The 26,972-nt window shown below is 44.1% G+C and overlaps 1 protein-coding gene across 3 annotated transcripts in view; it reads right to left on the bottom strand.

Moving 5' to 3' along the window:
* The window catches only part of CHCHD6 (coiled-coil-helix-coiled-coil-helix domain containing 6), a 221,010-nt gene extending 194,080 nt beyond the window's left edge, over window positions 1–26,930 (bottom strand). For all 3 annotated transcript variants that reach the window (XR_009454165.1, XM_059706762.1, XM_059706763.1), the window contains exons 1-4: window positions 26,759–26,930; window positions 11,122–11,242; window positions 6,731–6,803; window positions 3,955–4,099 (exon numbers count right to left, since the gene is read on the bottom strand). Coding sequence is in view for 2 of the 3 variants with exons in the window: in XM_059706762.1 (XP_059562745.1) it covers window positions 3,955–4,099; window positions 6,731–6,803; window positions 11,122–11,242; window positions 26,759–26,845 (426 nt within the window). In the remaining variant the exon portion in view is untranslated. The remainder of the gene's footprint in view (window positions 1–3,954; window positions 4,100–6,730; window positions 6,804–11,121; window positions 11,243–26,758) is intronic.
* Window positions 26,931–26,972: the final 42 nt, after the last annotated feature.

The following is a 26,972-nucleotide window of genomic DNA, read 5'->3' as shown; positions in this document are numbered from 1 at the left end:
TTGTAAATAATACTGTAATGAACATATAAATATACTAGAGGCCTGGAGCAAGGATTCGTGCACCGGTGGGGTCTCTCGACCTGGCCTGTGGGGATTGGGCTGAAACTGGCTCTCTGACATCCCCTGAGGGATCCCGGATTGCGAGAGGGCAGTTCTCAGGTGATGCACCCTGGAATCGGGCTCCCTCCTCTCTGGTTCCAGGTGTGTCACCCAAGAACTGCAGCTCCCAAGTCACCGCAGCTCCTGCGTTGAGCGTCTGCCCCCTGGTGGTCAGTGCGTGTCATAGCTGCTGGCTGGTCAGCTGGTTGCTTAGGCTTTTATATGTATAGCTGTCTTTTCAACTTAGTGTTTGAGTTTCTTTGCATAAATACCCAGAAGTGATTTTTTTCCCTCCCAATTTTAACCATCACATGAGGGTAAGGGACCAGCCAACTCCAAGTCTCCTCTCCTCCTACCAGTCTCAATATGGCTTCTTCTTTATATCCTTAGTTGTAAGACTTCTGTTCAGCTAGATTTTAGGAAATCAGGCTATATCTTACTTAATTCCATTTACCAAGAAATTAACCCAATGCCTAACATATAACAGGGATACAGAGAAAATTTTATATAAGTTGCTCACCAAAAAAGAAAGGAAATTAAAGTTTTTATTTCCTATCACATATAATGCAATCATGTATACCTAATCATATGTATCAAGACTTTAACAGGCAAGGTTATAAATGTCATTCTTCCCTAAAGTAAAGTCACTGCCAAGCCTGTATTGCTTCATCCACTGGATTTTTAAAGCTCTTCCCATCAGAAAAATCAGCCCAAGAAATCATTCTGTTCTTTCTTCTCTCTAGAATGTTTTGGACTCCAAAACATTGATTGGATACCAACTTCCTCCCCCACCCAATTCAGAGAGAAGCACACCTCACATAGGCTCAACTGATACCCAGGGCCATTGCCCCAATTATAACTGGGCTTTATCAGTCAGCAAGTGGCAAGAATCAGGCATAAACATACTCAAAAACAGTTCATCACTGATGCACTACATGGGAAATGATAACATTTTTGTTATCAGAAGTGGGTTATACAAATGATTGCCTTTCCTTGTCATTAGTTTTATGAACTTTTCCCAATAATGAGCTGAATCATTCCTTATGCAGAAAGGGATTTAAAAATCAATATTGTAAAAGTCAGAGGCAAAAAGACAGGGCAGAAGCACACATTAAATGTCAAACTGCACTCAGCCAACTCAAAAGGAAATCCTTCAGGCAAGGCTACAGGTTCAAGAATGCAGGGCTTGCAAACACTAGTCAGAGTAGCCACCAAGAACAAGTGGGCAGCCAGCTCATGCCAGGAGCCATGCCTGCCTTGCCTTGGGGTTCAACCTGGCCTCCTCACAAGGAGGATGTGCTGTGATCCCAGCACCCTATGTGCTCTGCCTAGCGGGCTCCTTCAATCCTTGCATCTGGAAGACACAGATGAAGAAAGAAAATTCTCTATGCTGCTGGTCAGGTTCTTCTCTCCATCTTTCTCCTCTTACTTAAATCCTTCAAAGTACAGTTTTGAAATGATCTCCACTAAAAGTACATGCTAACCACACCAACCTAAATGGAAGTGATGGTTACAGCTTTGCTCAGGTGAGTACCTCGTGCCCCTATTGATTTATAGAACAGGGCCTGGGACTAACTTCCCTTCTCCTCTATTCACACCGAGTACTGAACGTGATTGTCAGCCTTTAAAACTGGGCTCTTCATCTGCTATAACACCGAGCAACAGAAACTAACTGCAGCTAACTGAAGCTAAGGAGAGCTGATGGCAGGTTACCAGCAGATGATCTAATCCTCAAGAAGGTAGGAGGACCAGACAGGAAATCCTCAGGCAAGGCTACAGATTCAAGGGTGCAGGGCTTGTGGACACTAGTCAGAGTAGCCACCGAGAACAAGTGGGCAGCCAGCTCATGCCAGAGGCCATGCCTGTTTTGCCTCGGGGTTCAACCTGGCCTCTTCACAAGGAGGATATGCCACCTCACAGGATGACAGCCTCAGGATGACAGTCCTGGTCAGTCATTCAACAAATAACCCCACCGTGGCCCCCCACCTTGGCCCTCCACCTTGGCCTCCTCATTCACTCAAAACTGAAAGTCCCTGAAGAGAGGATCTGACTGGCTGTCCTTGGGCCCTGTGCTCTGATCCTCCCAGTACCCGTGACAGGGGGAGAGAAGAGATCTAGCTTCCATAGAGGAAGTCAGACATTAGAATTGCAATCCCTGCAAGATGACACAACATCAAGAAACAGGTAAGTTTCCAAAAGAAAACAGGGCCACTAAATGCATGAAGAAAAGTAGTTACTAAACATCTTCAAAACAAAGGAAGTCACTTGCTTCACTATTCCCTAGGAACTCTGGTTCAGAAGGGCATTAGCCGTCCAGAGATTTTGGGGTGGGACTCAAGTAAGGATGTTAGCTCCTATCCTGTAAAGTTTCCCTCCATTTAAAAACTACCCACCTGTACTGGAGGTCATTTACGTTGCTTCCCACTTGTACAGGTTCTCTTGCAGGAAGAAGGGCCCAGCTCTCTTCTTTGCAGGTAGAGAAGGGAAGCTGTGAATTCCCGTTCACTATAATTAACACATTCCAGGTGAGAACAGACAGCACACCTGGAAGCTGCAATTTTTCATGCTAGATGACTGTGCTAGGTGGCCAACCAATGATTAACCCTTCATCTCCAGGACCAGGGTCCTTTTGACTTGGTTTTCAAACTGCCTGCAAAGGGGTGACAACCTGCCTGCCCCTCAGACACTAACTGCAAGAGCCTCTAAAACTGTGTTCTCACCCCAGTTTCTCTACATTACATAATTGATTCTTCACCAGGATGCCACGGGGTTCTAAAAACACAAGTCAAATCACATCATCCCTATCCTTACGAACTTCTGGGAATCCTCTGCAGTTTCAGAGTCACTGTGAGCTATATTGTGGGTTAACTACTCATGATGTCCAAGGCCTTCTCTAAACTGTCTTCATACCTCACTCACTCCTTCTCCGAACCCATCACCTCCTAGATATCCACCTATCTCAGCCCAGCTGCTCCATCAGCCTGGGGGATCCACATTGCTCAAGGCTGAGATCAATGCCATCTCTTCCACCTGCAGTTGACACCACTGCCTCTGCATTCCCAAGCATATTATCTTCACCTTCATTACACACTTAATGTAACCGATTTGGCCTTTTTCAAAGTTTTTGTATAAGTCTGCCTTCCCCACTAGACTGAACATTTCCCAAGGGACAGGATCCTACCTTGTTTGTATTTCTCAGAGAGGGTCTAGTTCAGCCAACATTTCTTATGTGATTACTGTACACTTTGACCATCTGTGCACTCACAGCAGAATAGGCTCCCATCAGTTAAGTGTATTAATAACAATAGCACACATTCATGACCTGCCAGGGAGCACTAAGCCCTGCACAGTTACTTATCACCTCCACTGATCCCTTGGGCAATACTGTGTGCAAACAGCCTGATCCTCAAACAAGGCTCATGGACACTGGAGGATGTGTTCATGCTAACAAGTAAGGAGCTAGGATTCACACCCAGGCTGCCTACCTCTACAAACTTAACATCTCATTTACTGCATGGCCCAAGGCCCAGTCTTCTCCCTTCACACATACCACTGCAGCACTTACACCTGTTAAGTTTCAGATCAGAACCAAGCCATCAAATGATCCAGTCCTTAAACTATAGACCTGAGGTCCCCAGAGACTGAAAACACAGACCAGAGGTAGCAACGCGTATCAGCACCAGAGCAAGGGTTATAAGAACTCAGGTTCCTGGTTCCTAAAAATACACCCTTTCCACAAGGTGACTCAGAGGACAGCCTGGGCCCTGGGCTTCAGACAAATCAGGTCATAGCCTGACCTCTGCTTCCCTGCATTGTGAGAGCATAAAAGGCCAGCTCAGGAAGATCAGCACTCACCTGCAGGGCTGACTTCTGCTTCTCCTGGTCAAGGCTGTCCTCCCCGCGGTGCAGGGATGCATTCCGGTACTTCGTGGCTGCCTCTTTTTCCCTGATTGCCGCCTGAAACAGCTCATCCTGGACTATAGCCTGCTTCTGTTTATACCTGTGCCAGGAGAGACATGAAAGAAGCAGGTGCAGATATAATGACTTGGCAGAAGGTAGCCAAGAAAAAATTTGTGCACTCACTTCAGCTGACCAGGGAACTGGGATCTGTGGGCCAATGGAACTTAAATCTAACACTAGCCAGAGAGAGTACTGTGAAAGCTCATACCCTCTGACCCCTCAGAAGTCAGGCATCAGTGACAGTGCCCGAGGCAAGGGGATACAGTGACTCTCTCGGCCAGAACAATATGGATTAAGAACAGAAGGAGAGCTGACTACCAAGTGAGGAATCAGGCAGTCATATCCCAAATGATAAATTCTTGGGGTAAGATTTCAATCCCTCGCTAGCCACTCTTTCAAAGTGGATTGGAAGGGTGGAAAACCCACCTTCCCTGCCTCCAATTGAGTGCTTGAAGGTTTTTAGATAGCAGCAGCCCTCTGTTTTGAACATGTAACTCTTCATTCTGAATCTGTCCCTAACCTTTGAACTGTTTATGGGCTTTTTGCCCAGTAAAATAATCCTAAAGAGAGAGAAAAGTTACTAGTACTAAGATGCTGTATTATTTATTATAATGTAAAACATGCAAACAACTGAAATGTCTTTTAACTTGACCTTGATTGTTGGACATCTGCTATAATCACATAATGTATATCATCATTATGAAATACATTATTTGATTTGTCTATAGGTTGAATCTAAAAATTGAGTATCAATAAACTACTTTTAGCAATAAAAATGCAGAAAAAGCAGGTGTAACAAATGGAAAAAAATTATAATACTAAGTGAAAACAGCAAAATATAAAATTATATATGACTGAAAAAATAAGCCTAAACTAAGGAAAAGAACACATTTGAAAGAAACATTCCAAAATACTAACAGAGGTTGTCTTCAAATGGTGAACCTATGGATCTATTTGTTCATTTTAAATATTTTCTAAGTCTTTCATTAGCATGTATCACTTGAGCATTTTTTTTCACTGTTTAAAAGTACCCCAAAAGGGGTTCAAGTTAGTTATTCTTGGAGAGGCCTCTTAGGATTAGTGAGGTAAAATTCTTAGGCTGTCAATCTTAACCCATGACTACGGAACAGACCTGCAAGGCTGACTTACTGAAGGGCAAAAAACAACTGTGATTGACACTTCACCCCTTAAACAAATTCACTTGGTCCTTTATCTGTCCTCAAGGGTGTTAAAGAAGGTGATCAATAACAACTACAGCTAGCATTCATTGAGAACTCTGTGTGCCAGGCACTGTGTGTTCTTTTTATACATTAACATATTTAATCATGACAATACTCCATGAAAGGGGTACTGAAATTATGTCCTTCTCAGAGGCCTAGAAAGATGCAGTGATTTTCCAGGGTCACATTTCCAGTAAGTGGTAAAATCAGAATGCAAACCTGCACTCCAGGAGGGCCTCTGTGCCTTAACCACTTTTCTACAAGCCAAAGGAGGAGAAGCAGGTTCCAGTTCAGAGGTATGGCCAGCTCTCCAGGGTAGGCCTATGCTGATGGGAAGTGTCACCAGCATCCTAGAGCCAAGTCCATCTCACCAATTACAGCTAGAATTGTGAGGGTCCACTTTCTCCTTCATACCTCTAAAAATATGCCTGCACATGCACACAGGCACAGGAGGCACAGACACTCAACTATTTAGTCCTGGCTTTTTCAAGTGAATTTTTTGAAAACATTAACAATCAATGTCCACATGCCCCATTTGGTGTTTCTTCACCTTTAAACTAGGACCAGTACCACCTATACCATAGGGTTGTCGTGCAATCTAAATAAGATAAAGTATGTGAGACAAACCCTAGAGCAGGGGTGGGCAACCCCTGGCACGCACGCCAACCATGGCACGCCAGTAACTTTTGCTGGCACGCGAAACCCTCTCTTATAATCTTCCATTTACAATTTTTTTCTTAATATCGACATTTTTATTTTTCAGATAAATTCAGTATACGTGCATCTTAGATAAATAAATAATTTTACATAACAAGTTATCTTAAAGACCATAGACATGGATTGGCGAGAGAGGGGAAGAGCAATTTCTATGCCGCTGCTTTAACTCTCCCTGCCTTTCTAGATCCGACCAGTGTTTTGTTTTCATCCACATACTCTTGTGAATCTTTGTTCTCAGTGATGAATTTTGTTAAGTCTCATAATAGGAGTAGCCTGACGGATGAAAGTAGTAGCTCATGCATATCTCTGAAGGTCACGAAATATAAACCTGATGTAAAATCTCTGTCATCAGTGATGCAGCAGCAAAAGTGCCACTGATAATATCAAACGGAGTCATAAAGTTTTCTGTCGGACTATCAGTGTACATGTATACATAAAAAATAAATGTATTTTTCATCATCATAAACTGTGTTTTTGTCGCTCGAATGAACTTTATTATTTCTTCAAGGTTCTTCACATACGTACACCTTAAGAGATATCAAGTAGGCGTAACATGTTCTCAAAAAATTAGGGTTGGCCTGCAGAAGAATTTTGAGTCAGAGATTTTGCTGGTTTTGGCACAAAAAGGTTGCCCACCCCTGCCCTAGAGCCTTCAGACCACAGAAAGGTCCCCAGTCAGGAAAGAGTGGTCAGCCAGAGCTCAGAGCCAGCGGTGAGTAGGCACTCACACTCACCTCTTAAGGAGATCCTCCTCCGCCCCCAAGGGCTGCTGGGCACCACCATTCTCCGACTTGGGCAGCTTGGAGTCTGCAAGGGACAAGAAGAAAAGGCCTGTAAGTAGCACCCCCACATAAATGACAGCATAGTGGTCATCTAGGAAATGGGCTTAGGAATGTGCTCCTATAGAAGGACATGCCCCAGGGATGGACACATCCTCGATCCAGCTGTTCTGGAGAGCGATGGCCCAAAGGCCTTCCACTCCCTCCTTCTACACCAGGATCTCTTACTGCATTGGAAGGAAGCAGAACTATTTGAATGCAGTGTTTCAAATCCATCCCTACTCACTCTACAATTACTTGGAATCTAGGTCATCTATTAAACACAGGCCAGGAACAGATAAGGAATCACTTAATGCTGAAAGGACAGCCTCCAGGGTCTGGGTTTGACATAGAGGAAGGGGGGGGAGAGGAGGTTCCTTAAATCTTGCTTCCTTTAGTACCCCATTCTACAAATTTCTCATCCTGAATGGCAAGCATCCCCTATTCGTTGTATTTTATATATCATTTAATCTGGATCACCTCTAGAATTATTGGGTTCTTTAAGTTGTTATAGTAAGTCTTTCTTTTGATGGCCTTGAACTTGGAGATTTCTGAGCATTTCCAATTCACTCTACTCTCTTCACCACTTGGTGATACTGAAGGTTTTGTTCTCCTCCCCCAGCCTTTATCCTTCTCAAACCATCTCTCAGTCAAATTTTGACACTTTTCTGTGGCCTTGGCCAAATGTCCTACACCTCCATCATAGGTTCCTGAAGCGGCAGTGACTAGGACTGCACAAATATTTTAGAAGAGTCAGGCTTTGTGAAAGAATATGTGAGGATTTGCTATTTCACTCCCAAGACCTTTTAAAGCATGCTGAACTCGCAGACTGAAGCACTCAACCCTTCAGAGAGTAATTTCCAAAAGTAATCATCCTATGATTTGCACTTTCAGACTCCCTACAGAAGGATGGGCACAGCAGTGCTCCAGCCTGCTGGCGGCTGGGGTGGGGGGGGGGGGTGGGGGGGGTGGGGGGGGGGGGACTCCTAAATGCTCCATAGTAACATAACAGGTTCTCAAATGGAAATAGAAAATAGTATACTGCTGACCAGTTCTTTTTTTTTTAATTTCTTCATTGGTTAAGGTATTACAAATGTGTCCTCATCCCCCCATCAACCCCCAACCTCCCTCCCCCACTCATGTTCTCATCCCCCTGTTGTCCATGTCCATTGGTTTGGCTTATATGCATGCATACAAGTCCTTTGGTTGATCTCTTCCCCTTACCCCCACCCTCCCCTACTTTCCCTCTGGGGATTGATAGTCTGATCGCTGTTTCTCTGTCTTTGGATCTGGCCCTGTTCATCAGTCTATGTAGTTCTCTATATTCCACCAATGAGTGAGATCATGTGGTATTTACCTTTCTCTGACTGGCTAATTTCACTTAGCATAATGCTCTCCAGTTCCATCCATACTGTTGCAAATGGCAAGAGTTCCTTCTTTTTTACAGCAGCGTAGTATTCCATTGTGTAGATGTACCACAGTTTTTTAATCCACTCATCTGCTGATGGGCACTTAGGCTGTTTCCAAATCTTAGCTATGGTGAATTGTGCTACTATGAACATAGGGGTGCATATATCCTTTTTGATTGGATTGTTTATCTTCCTATTGTTAAGTTGCATGAGTTCCCTGTAAATGTTGGAGATTAAACCCTTATCGGTGATATCGTTGGCAAATATGTTCTCCCATGCAGTGGGCCTTCTTGTTGTTTTGTTGATGGTTTCCTATGCTGTGCAAAAGCTTTTTATTTTGATGTAGTCCCATTTGTTTATTTTCTCTTTAGTTTCCATTGCCCTAGGAGCAGTATCAGAGAAGAAATTCCTCTGGCATATGTTTGCGATTCGCTGCCTGTGGATTCCTCTAGTATTTTTATGGTTTCCCATCTTACGTTTAAGTCTTTTATCCATTTTGAGTTTATTTTTGTGTATGGTGTGATTTGGTGGTCTAGTTTCATCTTTTTGCATGTATCTGTCCAGTTTTCCCAACACCATTTATTGAAGAGACTGTCTTGACTCCATTGGATGCTCTTGCCTCCTCTGTTAAATATTAATTAGGCATAGTGGTTTGGGTCGATTTCTGGGTTCTCTATTCTATTCCATTGATCTATATGTCTGTTCTTGTGCCAGTACCAAGCTGTTTTAAGAACAGTGGCTTTGTAATACAGCTTGATATCTGGTATTGAGATTCTACCTACTTTGTTCTTCTTTCTCTAAAGTCTACTTATTGTACTTCTATGTATCATTGTATTTTTATGGCTTCAATTCTTATATTTAAATCTTGTATTGCCTCTAACACTTATTTTCAGGTATGAGGTAACATAAGGATTTAATTTTAACTTCTTTTTATAACTTATTCTATCACTAAAATAAAAGCAAACACTGACTTTTTAAAGTAAAAATATTTTAAAATTAGCAACTTCAAGACAGTTCATTTATGTTAACTATTCTTCAGCATTCAGAAACTCCAAACTCACACTCATCATTTAAACAGCAAAACACTTTGTTATAACTAAAACCAAATGACAAATGAGCCACAATTCTTGCTTCTTAAACTACTGAAACTTACCAAAACTGAAATAAGTGCTTCTTTTATCGTCCAAAGCTGGAATTGATGTGTGCATAACATATTTTAGCAATTTTTGCTTTTTTCATCACTTCTCCCTCTCACCGGTTAAGGCAGTTTATTAAAATGCCCTGGGTTAAGTTAGACTCACTTCAACGAATCAGTCAGCTAGAGAGATCATGGGAGGTAGCCCTTTTAATAAAGGACGGGGGCATCGTATGCGGGTTTTGAGAACCTCACTCAGCCCCTTCACTAATAGAATATTCAAAAAGATCTTGGGATGGGTCCAAAAGGAGGTACTGATTTGCTCTAAAGCTTAGGAAGCCCTGAGACAGACAATACAGAAGCAGAGGTGTTGACAGCCTGGCCGGCACCACGGCCATAAGGATGAAGCCGGAGCTCTCTGGCCAATGTGCGGAGGTCTCTAGGACACCTCCCCTTTCCTTCTACTTTGTACTCCAGAGATAGCAAACCATCGCTAGGTCCCCAAACAGGCCAGGCTGTGCCACCTCTGGGCCTCTGCTGCTCACCATGCCTAAACTGCCTACCTACCACTGCTCTTTCAAAATCCAGTTTAAAAGTCAGCTCCCCTTGGAGCCCCGCCCTAAAATTATGAGTCACTCGCTGCTCTGTGCTACCTTAGACTTTAGCCATGCATCTAGTGCTGCAACATCACATGATACATGTGATCTACAGGGTTATTTGTATATATGGCTTCTTAACTAGAGCTTTGGGTGCCATAAGAGTGGTGTCCCTGTCCACCTGCCACTGTGTCCCAGTATGAAGCACATGTCCTGATCCCTGTTTAGCTTTCAGTAAATGCTGAGTGGACAGGCTGTCGTTTCTGCCTTCTATAAACTAATGACCTTATAGGGAGGATTAGCAGAAAAGACAACTCTAATGCAAGGCCACATACAATGCAATGAACAGTTATCCACTGTAAGACAGAGTTTATGCTCTACAGTGCCTTGGCTCCTCCAATCAGTTAAAAAATACACTTCAAGTTATAAGTGATAGCTAAGACCCAATTTCTCATAAGCACGTATTTATTGAATAGAACAGCAATTGCCCCAAGACTTTTTTGGTTGCTAATATCTTTATATTTTTGTCCTTTACACTTGTTTCCTTAAACTTTTTTTTCCTTTGTGTTTGCTGGAAATAGTTATTTAGAGAAAAGCACAAGTTTCCTCATTTGTGATGGGCACAAAAGAGTAGAGAACAAATCAGCTTTGAGCCCTGCATGGGTACAAAAAGAACTCCTCGGAGGTGCAGAGTGGAAGGCCCTCCTGGGAGCACCAGGACCTGTGGGCTAGGTTAGAGTTGCTGAAGATGAGGCCAAAGTCATCGACTCAATTCCCCCGAATGGTCCCAATTCACGTAAATCTCTCATTCTTTAGACCATGCCAACACTAATGATTATGCTTCACTTATGAATCCTTAAAAGCAACTTCTTACAGGGGTTGTCAATCCAAGCCCTTCAGCCTTACTTTTTACATACAGAGAAAGTGAAATAGTTTGGCCCCCTTCACAGAAGCTCGGACTGACTTGTGCTGCTCTCATACCAGACAGCATGTCATGCACGGAAGCCACACTCTCCTCCAAAGCAGCTATCAGAAAGGAGTTGCTGACATCACCCAGAAACACCGGGGGCCACAGTAGCTGTCACATATGTTCTGACAGGAGCATGGTTTTCTATTCCTTCCACACTCTACTCCAGCTTCCCACAGAATCACTACAACCTGCCCTACCTTTCTCCGGGCCTTTAGAGGCGTCCAATGTGGAACGTGGAGGAGCAGGAGGCAAAGTCAGCTGGCCCACTTGGGAAGGCTGGCTGGAATCCTTCATGCGGTTAACCACATTTTCAGAAAGCTAAGGGAAGAATTGAGGGATGGGAAAAAGTTATATCATAGGAACCTCTGGAATGAAGACTACTCTTTATCCATACCCCAGACTGACCATTAACACCATTTTCTTAAGACCAACTCCAATAATATAATTCCATTCCAAAACCTCTTGCAATGGCCCAGCACCTACTAGATGAGTGTCAACACCCTGTCTGGTCCCTGTGGGCTCTCTAGCTTCATCTCTTGCTTTTCCCTGCCCGCACCCTGCACTCAATGGAACCTGAGTTCTCACTTTTCTCACCGCCTCTCAATTCATGACACTGCCCCTCTGCCAAGATCCACCAGGAGCCCCCCACCCCTGGTACACCTCCACCTGCCCAAATCTTACCTTTCCTTTAAGGGAAGCTCAGTGTCCCCTCCTCTGTGAGATCTTCCCTGATAGTACTTAAGTGAAGTAGCATTTCTCCCCTTCCTTAACACTCCCATTAGAGCGCATATGTGCCTCTTAGGTACATAGCACACATCCTACCTGCCTCATCCTAATGGTTGTAAATACCTTCAATTATTCATCTCTGTGTACCCTCCCCCCCAGTGCCACACATACTCATTTCACCTTAGTTCCCTGTAATAAAGACTGAATAACCAAAACATTCATTCATTTCAGAGGAAGTGAAATAGGCATGAGGGTGTCATAAAACAGCTTACCGAAATGAAATAGTAGCTAAGGATAAATCAAGAATGAAAACCCTAAGTGTTCACTTCAGTAAATATTTACTAAGTGCCTAATATGTGCAAAGCATCATAAAGCACAGTTGAGGGGAAAATATAAAAATGACTTTAAGACAAAAAGTCAGGATCAGTAACTCCACTTCCAGGTATCCAGCCGAGAAAAATGCTCCCACATGTACACAGCAGCATTGAAATAGAAAAAAAAGGAAAGAAAACAATATAAATATGCAACAATAGAGAACTGATTAAAGAAATAATGGTGTATACCTTCTAGGAAATATTATGGAACCATTATGAAAGAATGAAGTAAGACATGTAACTGTCACAAAAGGATGCATGAGATATACTGGTGATTTTGTGAAGTCATAGAACACTTTGTATATCTCAATTTTATAAAAAGAGATATACAATTATAAAAAAGATAGACATACAATCATAAATATGACAATATATGCATATGCATATTCACAAATGTGAAAATGCATTTGAACTTTCACATATATGCATACATACAAATACATGTACTAGTATCTGTTCAGATATGAAAGTCTAAAAGGCCACATAAAAAACACAAAGTCCTACAAGTGGGGGCAGGAGCAGCTGGCGTAGGATTTTCACTTTGGACACTCCTGAGTTTTAATTTTTTAGCATGAACCGTTTTTAGCAACTAAAAGAATTAATAATAATGATGATGATAATTGAGTCCCTCTAATATTTAAGATTGATGGAAATCAATAGCTAATTAATAATACAGGACAAGAGAAGACCAAGCCCATACAGCAGTGGAAGAAAATTGAGAATCTATAAATAAACCTATATATGGTCAATTGATTGACAGAGGTGCCATGACAATTTAATGGAAAATGAATAGTCTCTTCAACAAATGGTGCTGGTAAATTAGTGGTTACTTTGGACTTTGAGAAGACTGGGGACTGATAACTAAAGGGTAAGAAGGTGGGAATGATTATGATGATGGTTGCACATATCTGTGACCTAAACCACAGAATTGTACACTTCAAATGTGTGAAATGTACAGTATGTAAATCACCTCTCAATAAAGTTATAAAAAGAGAACCCAAAACAAAAGTGAGCAGTCCAGACAGGATATTACTCAGTAGAAGAAAGATATCCTAAGGAATGTACACCTGTGTGTGTTCCTGAGGGCAGAAGCAGAATTTGGACAGAAGAGAAGCTACAGAGTGTGGAGGGGAAGAAGAGGTAATCTCGCACAGTGATGGGCTGGGCATGTGGGAGAGAGACACCGACAGTCAGGTGTGGTTAAAAACCTGGATGAAGCTGGTACTAAAAGGAACTTCAAAGTTACACAGAGGACTCAAACAATTGTGGGCACTGCTGAAAGTTTCTGAACCAGGAAAGAATATATGCGGTGTTTTTGGAAGGTGAATCAGAGTGTCATAGGGAGTATACTGGAGTATGGGGCATGCCCTCAGTCAGGAAGTGACAAGGGCCTGCAGCAGCAGCAGCAGTAACGTGCAATAACAGGCTTTGTCTAGTGTTACCTCGGTAGTGAGGAACAAAGGAGAGTGTAGAGGTAAAGAAAAAGGAGTTTTGATCTTAAGTTATTGGAAGACTCTGAGTGAGAATGACAGAAAAGAGAGACTATTTTTGGAAAATAGTAAATTAGCTTGATTGTAGATATTAAATCCCAGATTATAAAAGGGAAAGAGACCTTACAACCCACTGGCTCCCTCGCTCATTTTTACAGCATAGCAACTAAAGCCTGTAATGAGTCAGTTTTGGAAAGTCAAGAGTAAACTCTACACACAGTCAAGTACCCATTTCTTGCTCAAATCAGCTACCCAGGGGGTCAGGGTGGGACCCCTGCTTGGGTGTGAAGTGACAGCAAGGCTGAGATGGGATATTTTTCCAGGCAGGTAGGGACATGGAGTTGGTACTCAAAGTGAATTTGCATGGAAAGAAGATTTGATGTCCCAACTGTGTGCTGGCATTTGCTTGCGAAGGCTAATTTTTAAATTTTCAGAAATTTTGCAAGCTGGTTGACTTCATAACCAGCTTGAAATTGGCCACAGACATTTTTTTGAGACCTGATAAATTTTTTTTAATTCAAAACAATTGTTCTACAGCATAGCATAAATTAAGGATCAAACATATACATATCGTATCAGACACTTAGCCTAAAAGCCACAGAAATTAGCAAATGCTACAAATGAGGGCACTTTCTTAGAAGAAAAGTCAGTTGTTAAACATGTACCTCCTCCCCCAACCCCTAAGCCCCAAATTTCCCAGCGGACTCTCTGAGATGCACCAGTCCTCTGAGACATGTATCCGGAGGGAGAGCACTGAAATCCATGTGGGTGTGGGTAATCAATGATGTGTGATGTGCATGAAACAGGCAGTCACCTTGGTAAAGGGTCATGTGACCAGGAAGAACAGGTGCTGGCACACTTAGAAAGGAGGCCTGGGGACCAGAGGAAGCAGCCTGGCCAAGGACAAGGTAACTCCAACCCATTTTCCCTCAGCAAGTTATTTGTTTATTAAGTACCAACTGTGTGACAGCAATGTTCTAGAAACAGAAGGTGAAAGAAATAGCAATGAAAGACATGACCCCTGCTTTCATGGAGCTTACATTCTAGTGGGAGGTGAGACAATAAATAAGTAAACAATCTTATAAATCTTATTTCATCCAACCTAAGATAATCTAAAACAGCTATAAATCATACCATTATTTTTACATAACCTGACGACAAAAAACACCAATGAAGTTACCATTCCACCTGTTTTATGACATCTCTAGTTCAGAGATGTTAAAATGTGTCTTAAAAATCAGTGACATGTTAGTGATAAGTGCTAGAAAAAAATAAAACACAATATTGTAGTTATGGGACGCCACAGGCACTGGGAGAGACCTCTTAGAGGAGAAGACACTAGTGCCAAGACTTCTGCCTCCACATTTACATCTGTAGAGCCAGGAGAAAATGATCTAGTTCCAAGCAGAGGAAAGGGTAAGTGCAAAGTCTCAAAGAAGAACAGAAGCTGGCATGTCCAAAGGCCTGACAGAAGGCCAGTGTGTAAGAAGGAGAGTAGGACCAGATGATCAGGCCAAAGAGTCGGGCAAAGGCAAGACCATACGCCCTGGCAAAAGATCACATTTGATCCAAGGGCCAGAACAGCTACAGTGGGGTTCTACACAGGTGAGTCACAGGCTCTGATCTCCTAGTTCCAGCCCAGGTGGTATCATCCGAACCTTATTACTAGGTCAGCGAGGGGTTAAGGAAAACATTGGCACGCTTCTTATTGGCAGTAGGAGATCTGTAATATTTTTAAATGTTGTTACAAAATAGAGCAAGTAATATTTTTAATCAACAAATATACATATACACACAGTAGTCATGTGAGAATAAACACCATCTGGACAGTGCTCCCTGTACCAACAGAACCAGAATGGAGGCTTCCAGAGCCAGACGGGTCTGGAACTCGGTGCTAAAGGCCCACTGGTCACTGTGCCATCATAGCTGGCCAGATACGGTCCTATGTGGTCAGGAGATGGAAGGCCAAATCCAGAGCAGTGCAAGGAAAGAGGAGTGCCACCTATACTCCAGCTGTGTGGCCTTCACCCAATTCTTTAGCTTCTCTGGGCATCACCTCTCTCACTTATGAAATGGGAATCCCTGTGATACATCTCAGGAATTAAGTGCTTTGGGCTCAGAGGGGCCTGAGTTTGAATCCCAACTAAGCTATTTGGTAGCTGCATGACCTTGGACAAGGGACTTCTTATCTCTAAGTCAGTTTCTTCATCTGTGAGATGGAAATGATTAATGGCATAGACTGTTGAGTTGTTGTGAGGATTAAATGAAGCAATCTAAATAAAGCAGTTGGCACCAAGTAAAAACCAATATTGGCTATAATGGGGAACTGCAAAGCACTATACAAATACTAATTATAATCCATACCAGGCACATACTGGATGTAAAAATACCAGAATTAATAATACAGTAGTCCCCTGTATCCACAGGGGATATGTTCTAAGACCTCCCAGTGGGTGCCTGAAACCATGATAGTACCAAACCCTGTGTATACTGGTTTTTCCTATACATACATACCTACAATAAAATTTAATTTATAAATTATGCACAGCAAGAAATTAATAAGAAAAACTAAAAATAAAATATAACAATTATAATAATATACTGTCATAAAAGTAATGTGAATGTGGTCTCTCTCAAATTAGCGTATTGTACTGTACATACAGCATGGATATACTGGACAAAGGGATCTTTCACATCCTGGGTGGGACAGTGTGAAATTTCATCACACTACTCAGAACAGGGCACAATTTAAAACTTATGAATTTTTTATTTGTGGAATTTTCCATTTAATATTTTCTAACCACAGTTGATTGGCCACGGGTAACTCAAACTGATGAAAACAAAACTATGGATAAAGGGACTATGGTAATAACAATAGGTAATATTCACCATCTATATACATATAAAAGCCCAGTGACGGGAACAGAGGAACGACCAGAACAACCAGAATGACCGGTGGCTATGACGGTGGCTATGACGTGCACTAAGGCAGCCAACCAGCCTGATCCGGGGGCTGGGCCAGCTAGCTAACCACCCATGGCCCCTCCCCGCCCTGCCAGCCCAGCCCAATGGGCACCCATCAGGGCAGGCCAGCTGGCCCCCACCCATGCATGAATTCGTGAACTAAGCCTCTAGTATACTATAAACTGAACACTGTTCTAAGTGTTCTCATGCGTTATCTGTTCAAAATTAAATTAGGAAGACTGTTTTAAAGCACCCTCCAGCTCCAACCTCCTGCCCTCAGTGTGGAGTAACAGGATTTCAAGAAGAGGGGCCTTTCTGTGCCACCACTATGGTGCAGTTGGCTGGCAGCTCCACAGGTCTCCACCAACAACATAGAGTCCAAGAAGGGACTCTCCTCCCCTCTCCAGCCCACAGCCCTAGCCCAGGGCTTCCATGGCCACAGGTTGGCAGGCCATCAACAGCCAAAGTCAGCCCTCAATCTAAGTCACACACATGCAAGACCTCACCACATCTGTCCTAACAAATGCGCTTGGGAACCCAGACCCCACATCCTAACGATTACCACTGCATGACTGCAACCAAACGTTTTCCTCACGTACTTTCGAGGCAAGTTCCCAAAGAGGGGACTAGAGGTTTCTTTACTAAACCACAGAGGTCTATCAGTAAGTCATGTGGCTACCCCACGACTAAAAGGCTAGAGGAGAAAGGTGCTGCCAGAAAAATCACAAGTGGGTCTTATCTAGCACTGAATGGAAGAACCATGACAGGAGTGAGCAGTGTCCTGCTGACCCATTATAATGGAGAAGGTCAGAGTCATAATAACTACAAGCAACATCCACCTCCCAGTAGAGGAAACCAAGGCACAGAAAGGGTAAAGCACTTGCCGAGGCCATGAAGCTCACAGAGTGCAAGCCAGGCTGCTTGACTCCATAGCCAGTCTGCTGTGGGGTAAAAGGATGTGACCCCCAACGACAAGAGCAAGGGGAATTGCACTTTCAAAGTAACACTCACAGGCAGGAAGGCCCCTGGAAGGGACAACTACTGCAAATCTAAAGCAAAGAAGGAGTCAGGACTGCTGAGAAGCCCTAACTCACATTTGACCACTTGCTTGCCATTACTCCCACCAGAATATAAGCTCCATGGGAGCAGGATTGTTTTGCACAGCACACTGGAGATGCTCAGTATTTGTTAAAGATATGAACTAAATAAATATTTACTAAAGGCATATGCTCATAACACATTAGTGCAATGGAGCATGTAAAGATGTAACAGCCAAGAGCTTTACATTCAAAGAGCTTACGGTCCAATAGGGTGGGCAAAATAAACTCATACAGATGACACAAGCTGCTAAGTTGTCAGGTATATGAAGCTCAACTAAGGTGCCTGAGAGTTCTAATAAAGGAGCCCTAAGTTCCAGCTGGAAGGGAGATGGCCTGACTTGGGCTAAAAACATGACTGCAGAGAAGGGGTGAGAGTAAAGGGGAACGACACTCAGAGAAGCCCAGCGTTGCGCCTGACATAGCACAGGTCCATGAAGAAAACCAGATGGGAGGCTGGTGGGCTCCCCTTGGTGAGGGCCTTGAATGACAAGGTAAGGAGGCTGCAATGTATTCTGTAGTCAACTGGGAGCTGCCAATGGTTTCTGAAGAGGAACTTGAGCTTCACCTTGCACCGAATAGTCTGGCACCAACAGTGCACATCAGGACTAAGAGGACAGAAATGCAATCACAGAAGTACAGGGAGGAAATGGATGCAACAGACACCAAGGAGTAAAATGATTGAAGACCTGGCAGCTGACCGGTGCACAGGACAAGTGAAAGAAGCATTTTACAGTATGATCTCATGTATACTATAAAAAGGGAAAGAGTATGCTTTTATATGGAGGCTTGAAAAAGCCTGAAAGGATTCGTGAGAAATTATAAGCAGGTGAATTTAAAAATAAGATGCATCTTGAAAGAAGAAAAAGTCTTAAAGGACTAAATGAGGGAAAGACAACAGAAAAACCCATACCTGGCTAACTGGAAATGGGGTGTCTACAATGAGCCAAGAAGAGTTCTTGTGTGTGTGCGGGGGGATCTAAGTCCATCCAAGCAGCTCTGTTTCACAGGCAAATAGACAGACTACACAGGAAGCTGCAAGAGGCTGCATGTCGAGAAATAGGGAATCCTTGGCAACAAAGTGCCGAGGGGCAGACCAGAGAGGAGGTGATGTCCCCAGACTCCAGAAGGGGCCACAAAGCTCACAGCTGCAAAAGCACTCAACTCTAGAGTGATGACAGGGCTTCCTACCTATAATAATAAAAGCATAATACGCAAATCGACCAATGACCGAACAGCAGAACGACCGTCCAGACAACTGTCCGGACGACCTTCAGGACGACCACACTATGACACGTACTGGCACCAGGCCAGCCAAGGCAGGTGCAATGCGATTGGTTGGGCGGCCCGCCATCATCCCATGATCACCCCACAGAGGCAGGCCCAGGCCACTGGCCAGCAAAGCAATCAATCGGGGGGGCTCCACGATTGCCCCAAAGAGAGAGGCCCAGGCCACCCTCTGCAGGGCAACCAATTGGGAGGCTCCACAGAACCAGGGGATGGGGCGGTGTGGTAGCAGACGTGGGCAGTGCCAGGCTAAGGCAGGTGAGGGCAGGGAGGCAGGGCCATGAGGCAGCCTGGGCTGCGAAGCCCTACCCTTGCACAAATTTCATGCATTGGACCTCTAGTTTAAAGATAATGATAAAAACAGCCATTATCTAATATTTGTTGAGCATGCCCCACATGCCAGGCCCCAGGCTAGGTGCATTCCCATTTTACAGATGAAGAAGTTGGAGTCGGGGAGGTGAAACAATTCACCCAAGATTACAGGAAGTCCTAAGTGCTGGGACCAAGACTCCTATCCAAAGCTGGAGCACCTAACAGTGATACTTGTACCAGTGAAGGCAGGCAGTAAAAGAGCCACTCTGAGGTGACGAGTAACCATGTGCATAGAAGGGTCAATTCAAAATTTGAAAAATAATAGTAAAATATAGATTATAGATATAGAGATAGAGATATATCGATATATTTCTGAAAGTCACATTTCCCAGTTTATGGTGTTTTATTGAGCCCCAGGGTAAGGAGTGGAAGGGGAATATGTATGTACTTATAAAACAGAAAGCCTACTTAAATTAGGAAAATGTCAGGATGAAAATTAGCACTTGTTAGTCTTAAAATGTTACTCATCTAGACACATCTGAGAAGTAACAATATGGAGGCAGCTTCCTAAGCATTATTCTTCGCATTAACTAATGCGTCAGCTCCCCCGGGGCAGGAGAGGCATCCTCCTCATGTAAGGAATGGAGAAGGTGTGGTGCAGAGAGGCAGCTTGCCCAAGGTCTGTGGTGAGTCAGCAGTTAGCTAGGTCTGCACGGCCATACCCATAGCCTCTCACGGCACCACTTTCTAAGGACCCACTGGGCACCAGGAGATAAACTGCAGCTCACTGCTCCCTCCTAGCAGGGCCTAGGGCTCCTCCTGTCAGGCTGAGCACCCAGGGCAGTTTCCAGAAAAACAAGCTGGCAGGAGTCAGGTCTGTCAGTGGTAGTAAAGGAGTAAGCAAGAAAGAGACCATCTCTGCCCGGAGTAATAAGCACTGGGAGGTGAACACAGGACCTGCAGGACCAAGGATGGTGACCACTGAGAGGTGGGGCAGTGACATCACGAAAGGCATCCTTCAGAAGGTAACACCTGAATTGATCCTATGGATGAAGAGGAATTTAGCCAGTCAAAGGGAGAGAAAGTACTGCAGGCTGCGAACAGAACACAGACACAGAAGCATGAAATAGTTAAGAGTATAGCAAGAGCAAGCGTCTTCCCTGCCAGGATGTGTAGTAAGAGGTAGAAAGTGGCGCCAACACGCGGAGGGCTTTGTGAAAGGAGGAATCTGCCTTTGACCTAGAGGCAATGGGGAGCTTGTAAGGATGGGAAGGAAGGATTATACTAGTAACTCTGAAGCATCACTGAGACAAGAAGCTGGTTGCCCTAGCCGACATGGCTCAGTGGATAAAGCGTCAGTCTGCGGACTCAAGGGTCCCCAGTTCAATTCCAGTCAAGGGCACATGCCTGGATTGTGGGCTCGGTCCCCAGTAGGGGGTGTGCAGAAGGCAGCCAATCAATGATTCCCTCTCATCATTGATGTTTCTATCCCTCTCTTCCGCTCCCTTCCTCTCTGAAATCAATAAAAATATAATTTTTTTAAAAAAGAAGCTGCTAACAGGACTGCCTCAGAGCAGGCCTGACAAGGTGGAGGAGAGAGATGTTCTTTTCCTATGTGCCTCATTTTGAACTGTATGAATTTTACCATTTGGCTGAAACATCTTAAATAGTAAAATTTACCTTTAAAAAAATTACCCTGCTAGCACCAGGAGGTATAGATTTATGGGAGGCAAGCCTATGGGGAGAAAGAACAATTTATCAGATGGCTAAGAGGAAGATGGAATGGATCTAAACTGAGGTAAAGAGAAGGGTAAAGAGAGGAGGATTAAGCAAAGGATAAGGAGGAGATAAACAGTTGGAAAGGAGAACTCAAGATTTGTCATTAATTGTAGAAAAAGAGGAATGCAGGATCCAGCAACCTAGAAAACAGGGTGATTTCTAGGTCGCAGAAGAGGGGACGTGGGTGAGTTCCACTGGAAGTAGTGAGTTACAAGCACCCATGCAACATGTAAGGGGACATGGCCAGCAACCAAAAGGAACTACTGATACATGCTTCAACATCAATGAAGCAACACCAAAAATACTGTGCTCAGTGAAAGCCAGCGGTCAAAGATGTATGAGTGCATTTACATAAAATGTCCAGAAAACATTAATGCATGGAAGCAGGAGTAATGATGACCTGAGGCTGGAAGTGGGAATGGGGAAATAGGCACAAGGGATCTTTTTAGGTCTTGCAAATATTCTAAATTCTGACTGTGATTAGGTTGCTCAACTTTGTAAGTTTGCTAAAAAAAAAAAAAAAAATCATTGAAATGGGTGAATTTTATACATAAAATACATCTCAATGAAGCTGTTTAAAAAAAAAAAAAGAAAAATCACCATCATCCGATACAATCTTTGCAAAGCTCCACTCCTGATTAGAGAACTGCAGTGTTGCCTCCAGGGTAACATGTAAATAGCCTTCTCTGGCATTCAGGTCCCGTTATCTGTCTGGCCTCATCACCTGGTCAACTGTTCTCCCACATCCCCGCCCATGTGGCTGCCATGCACACAAGTTATGGAGTTGGAACGTCTGAGCGTCCAGCTCTACCACTAACTCACTGTGACCTTGGGATACTTCCCCTCCTTGAACCAGTTTCCTCGCCTCTGAGATGGAGATGATATCTCACAAGGTCAGCAACGGGAATATCTGAGATAGTGCTCTCAAAACACTCAGCAAAGAGTAAATATGTGCACATTGCCTGGCTGGCTCAGGCACATCTTCAAAGTCACGTCCTCAGAGCAGCATAAGCTGACTATCCCTATTAGCGGGTGGCCCCGTTACTCTTCATGTTTCCTTCATAGCACCTGCAGTTCCTTTATTCCTTTGCCTTTTTTCTTTCTTTCTTTTGGTCTGTCCTCCCTACTGGGCTGAGGTCTCCATGAAGGCAGAGACCTTATGCTTTGTCCCTTTGTCTCTGCAAACCCAGGCCCTATGTCTGACAATCACACACTCACAGTAAGCATTTTACTGAGGTGATGGATAAATGATAGCCATGAGTACAATGCTCAGCATGTGGCTTCTCTGGTGTTGGCATGTTCGGGAACTGTTTCTTGTGTACCTTACTACATCCTCCTTGATCTTCCCCTCAGCAGCGGCCCAGACTGACCTCACAGGAGCAATAAATGATGGTCAAGATGATGAAGGGTGTAAATGAGCCTAGGAACACACCTGAAGCCGCAGGCTGGGGAAGCGACTAGGGGAGAGCCACCTAGTGGTTGGAAGGGAAAAGGCTGAAGACAGTGAGGAGTCTGGAAATTGAGGAGCAACCAATTTCAGTTGAATCACCAAAGATGGCTGCTCACACTGGGCAGAGAAAAGGACACATATAGGACATTATTGCCACATGTGTGCCTTCTTTTCTTAATCGAGGATGAGGTTAAATAATACTTGTTGAAATGAAATCTTATGTATTTCACACATGCTTGCTCTGAAAACAAGTTGCATATAATTGCAGCATTTTGTATTAATTAAATTTCTTTTACCTTCCAAAAAAAATAGGGCTTGAACTCACTATGTAAATTTATGCAAATAAGTGTGCAAACTAGTAAGGCCCTAGCATTTCATTTGAAGGGAACTAGAGCACTTTCCAGGCCCAGGCCCAGGGGATTAAATACAAGTGGTCTTTATGAATATTTAACTTTCTCTGAAGGAGCTGGATCAGATATTCTTCTCTGGCATCTACCCTCTATTAAATTAACTTATTTTATATCCAACCATCTTGTCTACTGATTTTTACTCGCCTGCCTAAAGACAAAGTGAACTCCCCAACCCTCAAGTAACTCTGCGAACAAAGTCACTACACAAAAACACTTCATTGCTGTCACCTCCTTTTCTCTGATCTCCAGGAACATAAGGAAGAGGGAGGAAGGAAGGGAGGGGGGTGTCATGGCATGCACCCCACAGTGTGACTCAGGACTAGTCATTTATTCTCCCTAATGAGTTCGCCCAGCAGGCAACCTGTCCCCAGAGCTTCCTCTCATTTTAGCCTCTGGTGGAACTAAGTGAGGCCCCAGCACCTAGGGCAGTGGTTCTCAACCTTCCTGATGCCACGATCCTTTAATACAGTTCCTCATGTTGTGGTGACCCCAATTTCATTGTTACAAATTGAACATAATTAAAGCATAGTGGTTAATCACAAAAACAACATGTAATAATATATGTGTTTTCCGAGGGTCTTAGGCGACCCCTGTGAAAGGGTTGTTCGACCCACAAAGGGGTCGCGACCCACAGGTTGAGAACCGCTGACCTAGGGGGACAGGCGGAGGCTTCCTCTCAGAATTTTCTTTCTGTTTTGCATATCAGTGGTGGGGAAGGAGCTGGAGCAGTGAGAAAGGCTGCTTTCTGCACCCAAAAGATCTGAATAAAAGTCCCAGAAGTTACTCAGGTAACACCTTGGACAAATTCCTTAACCTCTCTAAGCCTGATTCTCCATCTTTAAAGAGAATTTATACCTTGCAGATATGTCAAGAAAACTAGAAATAAAATGTACCTGTCTGATATGAAGCCCAAAAAGTTGATGTTCCTGTCAACTTAAAGGAAATCACTTCTTAAGGGAGTCCCCCGAACCTTAGAAAACTCCCACTGACCTAACTTTCCAACATTCCCCAAACCAGGATACTAGGTGCCAAAAGTGGGAGAGCATCCAGCAGAGCCAATGCCAAGGGTATCTTTCTAAATTTCAGTTCAGGCTCCTGCCTCTCCATCTTCCAACACCAACCTCCTTTTGCCTTTGGCAGGAGCCAGGTTAAGGTTGGATAACACCAGCAGGCACCAAATGTGTTTGCTAAGTACTATGCCAGGCAGAGTAGAGGCCCCCACTCTCCTATAAAAACACTCTGTACTTCTGTACTTTCTCTAAACGCTTCAACACACATCTTCATTTCACCATAGGCAGCACCTAGGATTTCACACCCTCCAGCCCCCCCATTTTTTTTTTAATGTGGTGATTAAGACTCAAAACATAAGTTGTTCACCCAAGGTCACACTGCAAATGAGGATCTGCCCAGCAGCGAAGCCTCCTGATGTCTCTTTCTGAACCGCCTCCCTAACTAACTCGCCTGCACCCAGCTCTGTGCATTCTATTTAAACCCAGTCTCTGTTTCACTGAGTTCATCCATTCAATCACTCAACATTTACAAAGCACCCACTTTTTGCCAGACACAGGTGTAGGAGGAAGTATATAGCATTCAATGAACAGGCCCGAGTTGCCTACTTCAATCCAGTTCTACCGCTTGTCACCTAGGTGATCCTGGGTAAGTTACTTCATCTCTCAGTGCCTCAATCGTCTTTAGACTATAAAATGGGCATATAGAATTCCACATCTCTCACAGGGCTGTTGAAAATTACATGAGAGGACACCTATGTATCCCATGCCCCCAATAAGCTTTCAAATATGAGCTACTTTTATTAATCAGACAAAAGCCTTAGCCTCAAAGAGCTTATCCTGTACTGGGAAACACAATAAACAAGTAAATTATTAATAGAAGTTTCAAATGGTGACAAGCACTATGAAAAAAACTAGATGTGTGACAGTGTGGGTGGGAAGGGGCTTAGATTAAGTGGTGAGGGAAGGATACTCAGATATTTTAACTATAACAAGGGTGATAAGAGCTGGACATAAGAAAAGCTGGGTGGGGGGGAGGGAGTGGGGCTGGGATAGGACCTATAAAGGAAGCATTAACCAGAACCATGATGTAGCCAGCAGACTTCATAGGAAAGCAAGCAGTGAAACACATTAAATCCAAGGGGCTGAAACAGAGACTGGACTGCCTCACCTTGGCAACAGACGATGTAGATCTGGAGGGAAATGAAAGCATCTGGTACAATGGCAAGGTGGTTGACAACACCATGTCTGAAAGCTACAGTCACAGCATCCAGGAGAGTCTGGCTTTTGCACACATCCCTATGGAACTCAGTAAGGTAGGACAAGTGGACGTTGAACTATTAGGCAAACACTGCCCTGCAATCATCATACAAGAACCCTTGGTATTGATGGAACCAACCAGAAACAGACTTCAGAAAAATTTTGGAAAGGACACAATTTGAAAAAGACCCTCAGCAGTCAACTGAATTATGGTTGCTATATGACTAAACTCAAAATTGTAACTGATTTGTGGAGAAATAGGGAAAACCAAGGATTCATTTAAAAATCATCAAAATCTAGATTTAGAATCTTAAAACCTGTTCTCTCAGCAAGATACATTAATAAATTAGTGCTTGCCGAAACCGGTTTGGCTCAGTGGATAGAGCGTCGGCCTGCGGACTGAAAGGTCCCGGGTTCGATTCCGGTCAAGGGCATGTACCTGGGTTGCGGGCACATCCCTGGTGGGAGATGTGCAGGAGGCAGCTGATCGGTGTTTCTCTCTCATCGATGTTTCTAACTCTCTATCTCTCTCCCTTCCTCTCTGTAAAAAATCAATAAAATATATTTAAAAAATAAAAAAATAAATTAGTGCTTTACATTGTTGTTTCAAATGAAGAAATTAGAAATGAATGTTTTTATGATCCTATATTGTTGCCTATAAATTCAATTGGTAAGACATTTAGGTGTTTGCTAATATACAATCATTATTACAACAGAATTAGAGGACATTATATAATTTTAGAAACATATGTATATGCTTATTATCTGAAAACAAATTAATAAATTATGTTTAAAAAAAGACAAACATCAAATGCAGAGGTCCTGTGCTTGGAGCAAGCTGACATCTTGCTGGGACAAGGAGGTCCTAAGGCTAGTGACTAGATGGGGGGGTGGGAGGTCAGACAGGTCATTGAAATCAGCAGCACAGCTTTGTAAAATATGGTAAGGTCATTCCTTTTCACTGCGCTAGGCATTCATTAAAACCCTTGCTTAAGGCCTGGCCTGGCGGTTCAGTTGGTTGGAGTGTCGTCCAGTGCATCAGAAGGTTGCGGGTTCCCGCATAGGAAAGAGGCAGCCGATGATGTTTCTTTCTCACACTTCACACCGAGATCTCCCCTGCACACACAGCTCTCTCTCTTTAAAAATCAATAAACATGTCCTCCAGTGAGGATTTTTAAAAATGGGAGGGGGGGGGACCCTTGCTTGGAATTTTAAGCAAGGGAAGGGTATATGATTTGAATCACAACTTCTAAAGTGCGCCTTTGGCTGCAACGTTGAGGGGCTGTTGCAGTTGTCCAGGGTTGGCAGCAGCATCTCCTGTACACACAGGGCGCCTACACTTGCTGCGCGGTGGAAGATTCAGGTCCGTGACAGTTAAGTCACCTGGGCTGGAATGTGGCCTCACCCTTTCTCTCTCGCTCTCCAATTTCCTCCCGCAGTGGTAGCCACTCCCTGAGCGGGGACCCTGAGCATTTTCCTAGCCTCACCTTCCCCGTTTACTGGGCGGAGAAAAAGATGCTCACCACCGGAGTAGGCAGTGCTCCACAAGCGGGACGCGCGCTCGCTCTCGTTGCGCACCTCCCCTTAGTTCGGCCCGGCCTCCGCACCCTCGGACGCCCTCCCCACCCGCCCTGCCCCGGCCGCGCTCGCTCCTCGCGCCCACCGGCGACCCGCTCACCCGGATGCCCTGTAGCACCCGGACCCGCTCCTCCTCGTCCATTCCGAAGGACACCCTGCGGCCCTCGCTGCTCTCGGTGCCCCCCATAGCAGGAGGCGGGCGGGCGGGCAGGCAGGCGGGCACGCGACCCGGCTCCAGAGCAACCAGTCAGACGCCGAACTGTCGCTTCCGGGACTCGGGCTTCTTTGGCGCAAGTCAACAAAATTGCGTTTTA

This window comes from Myotis daubentonii, chromosome 8 (genome assembly GCF_963259705.1).
Source record: "Myotis daubentonii chromosome 8, mMyoDau2.1, whole genome shotgun sequence".
In the NCBI taxonomy this organism is placed as follows: domain Eukaryota; kingdom Metazoa; phylum Chordata; class Mammalia; order Chiroptera; family Vespertilionidae; genus Myotis; species Myotis daubentonii.
Note: the sequence above shows the minus strand (reverse complement) of the source record. Positions and strands in the feature narration are given on the sequence as shown.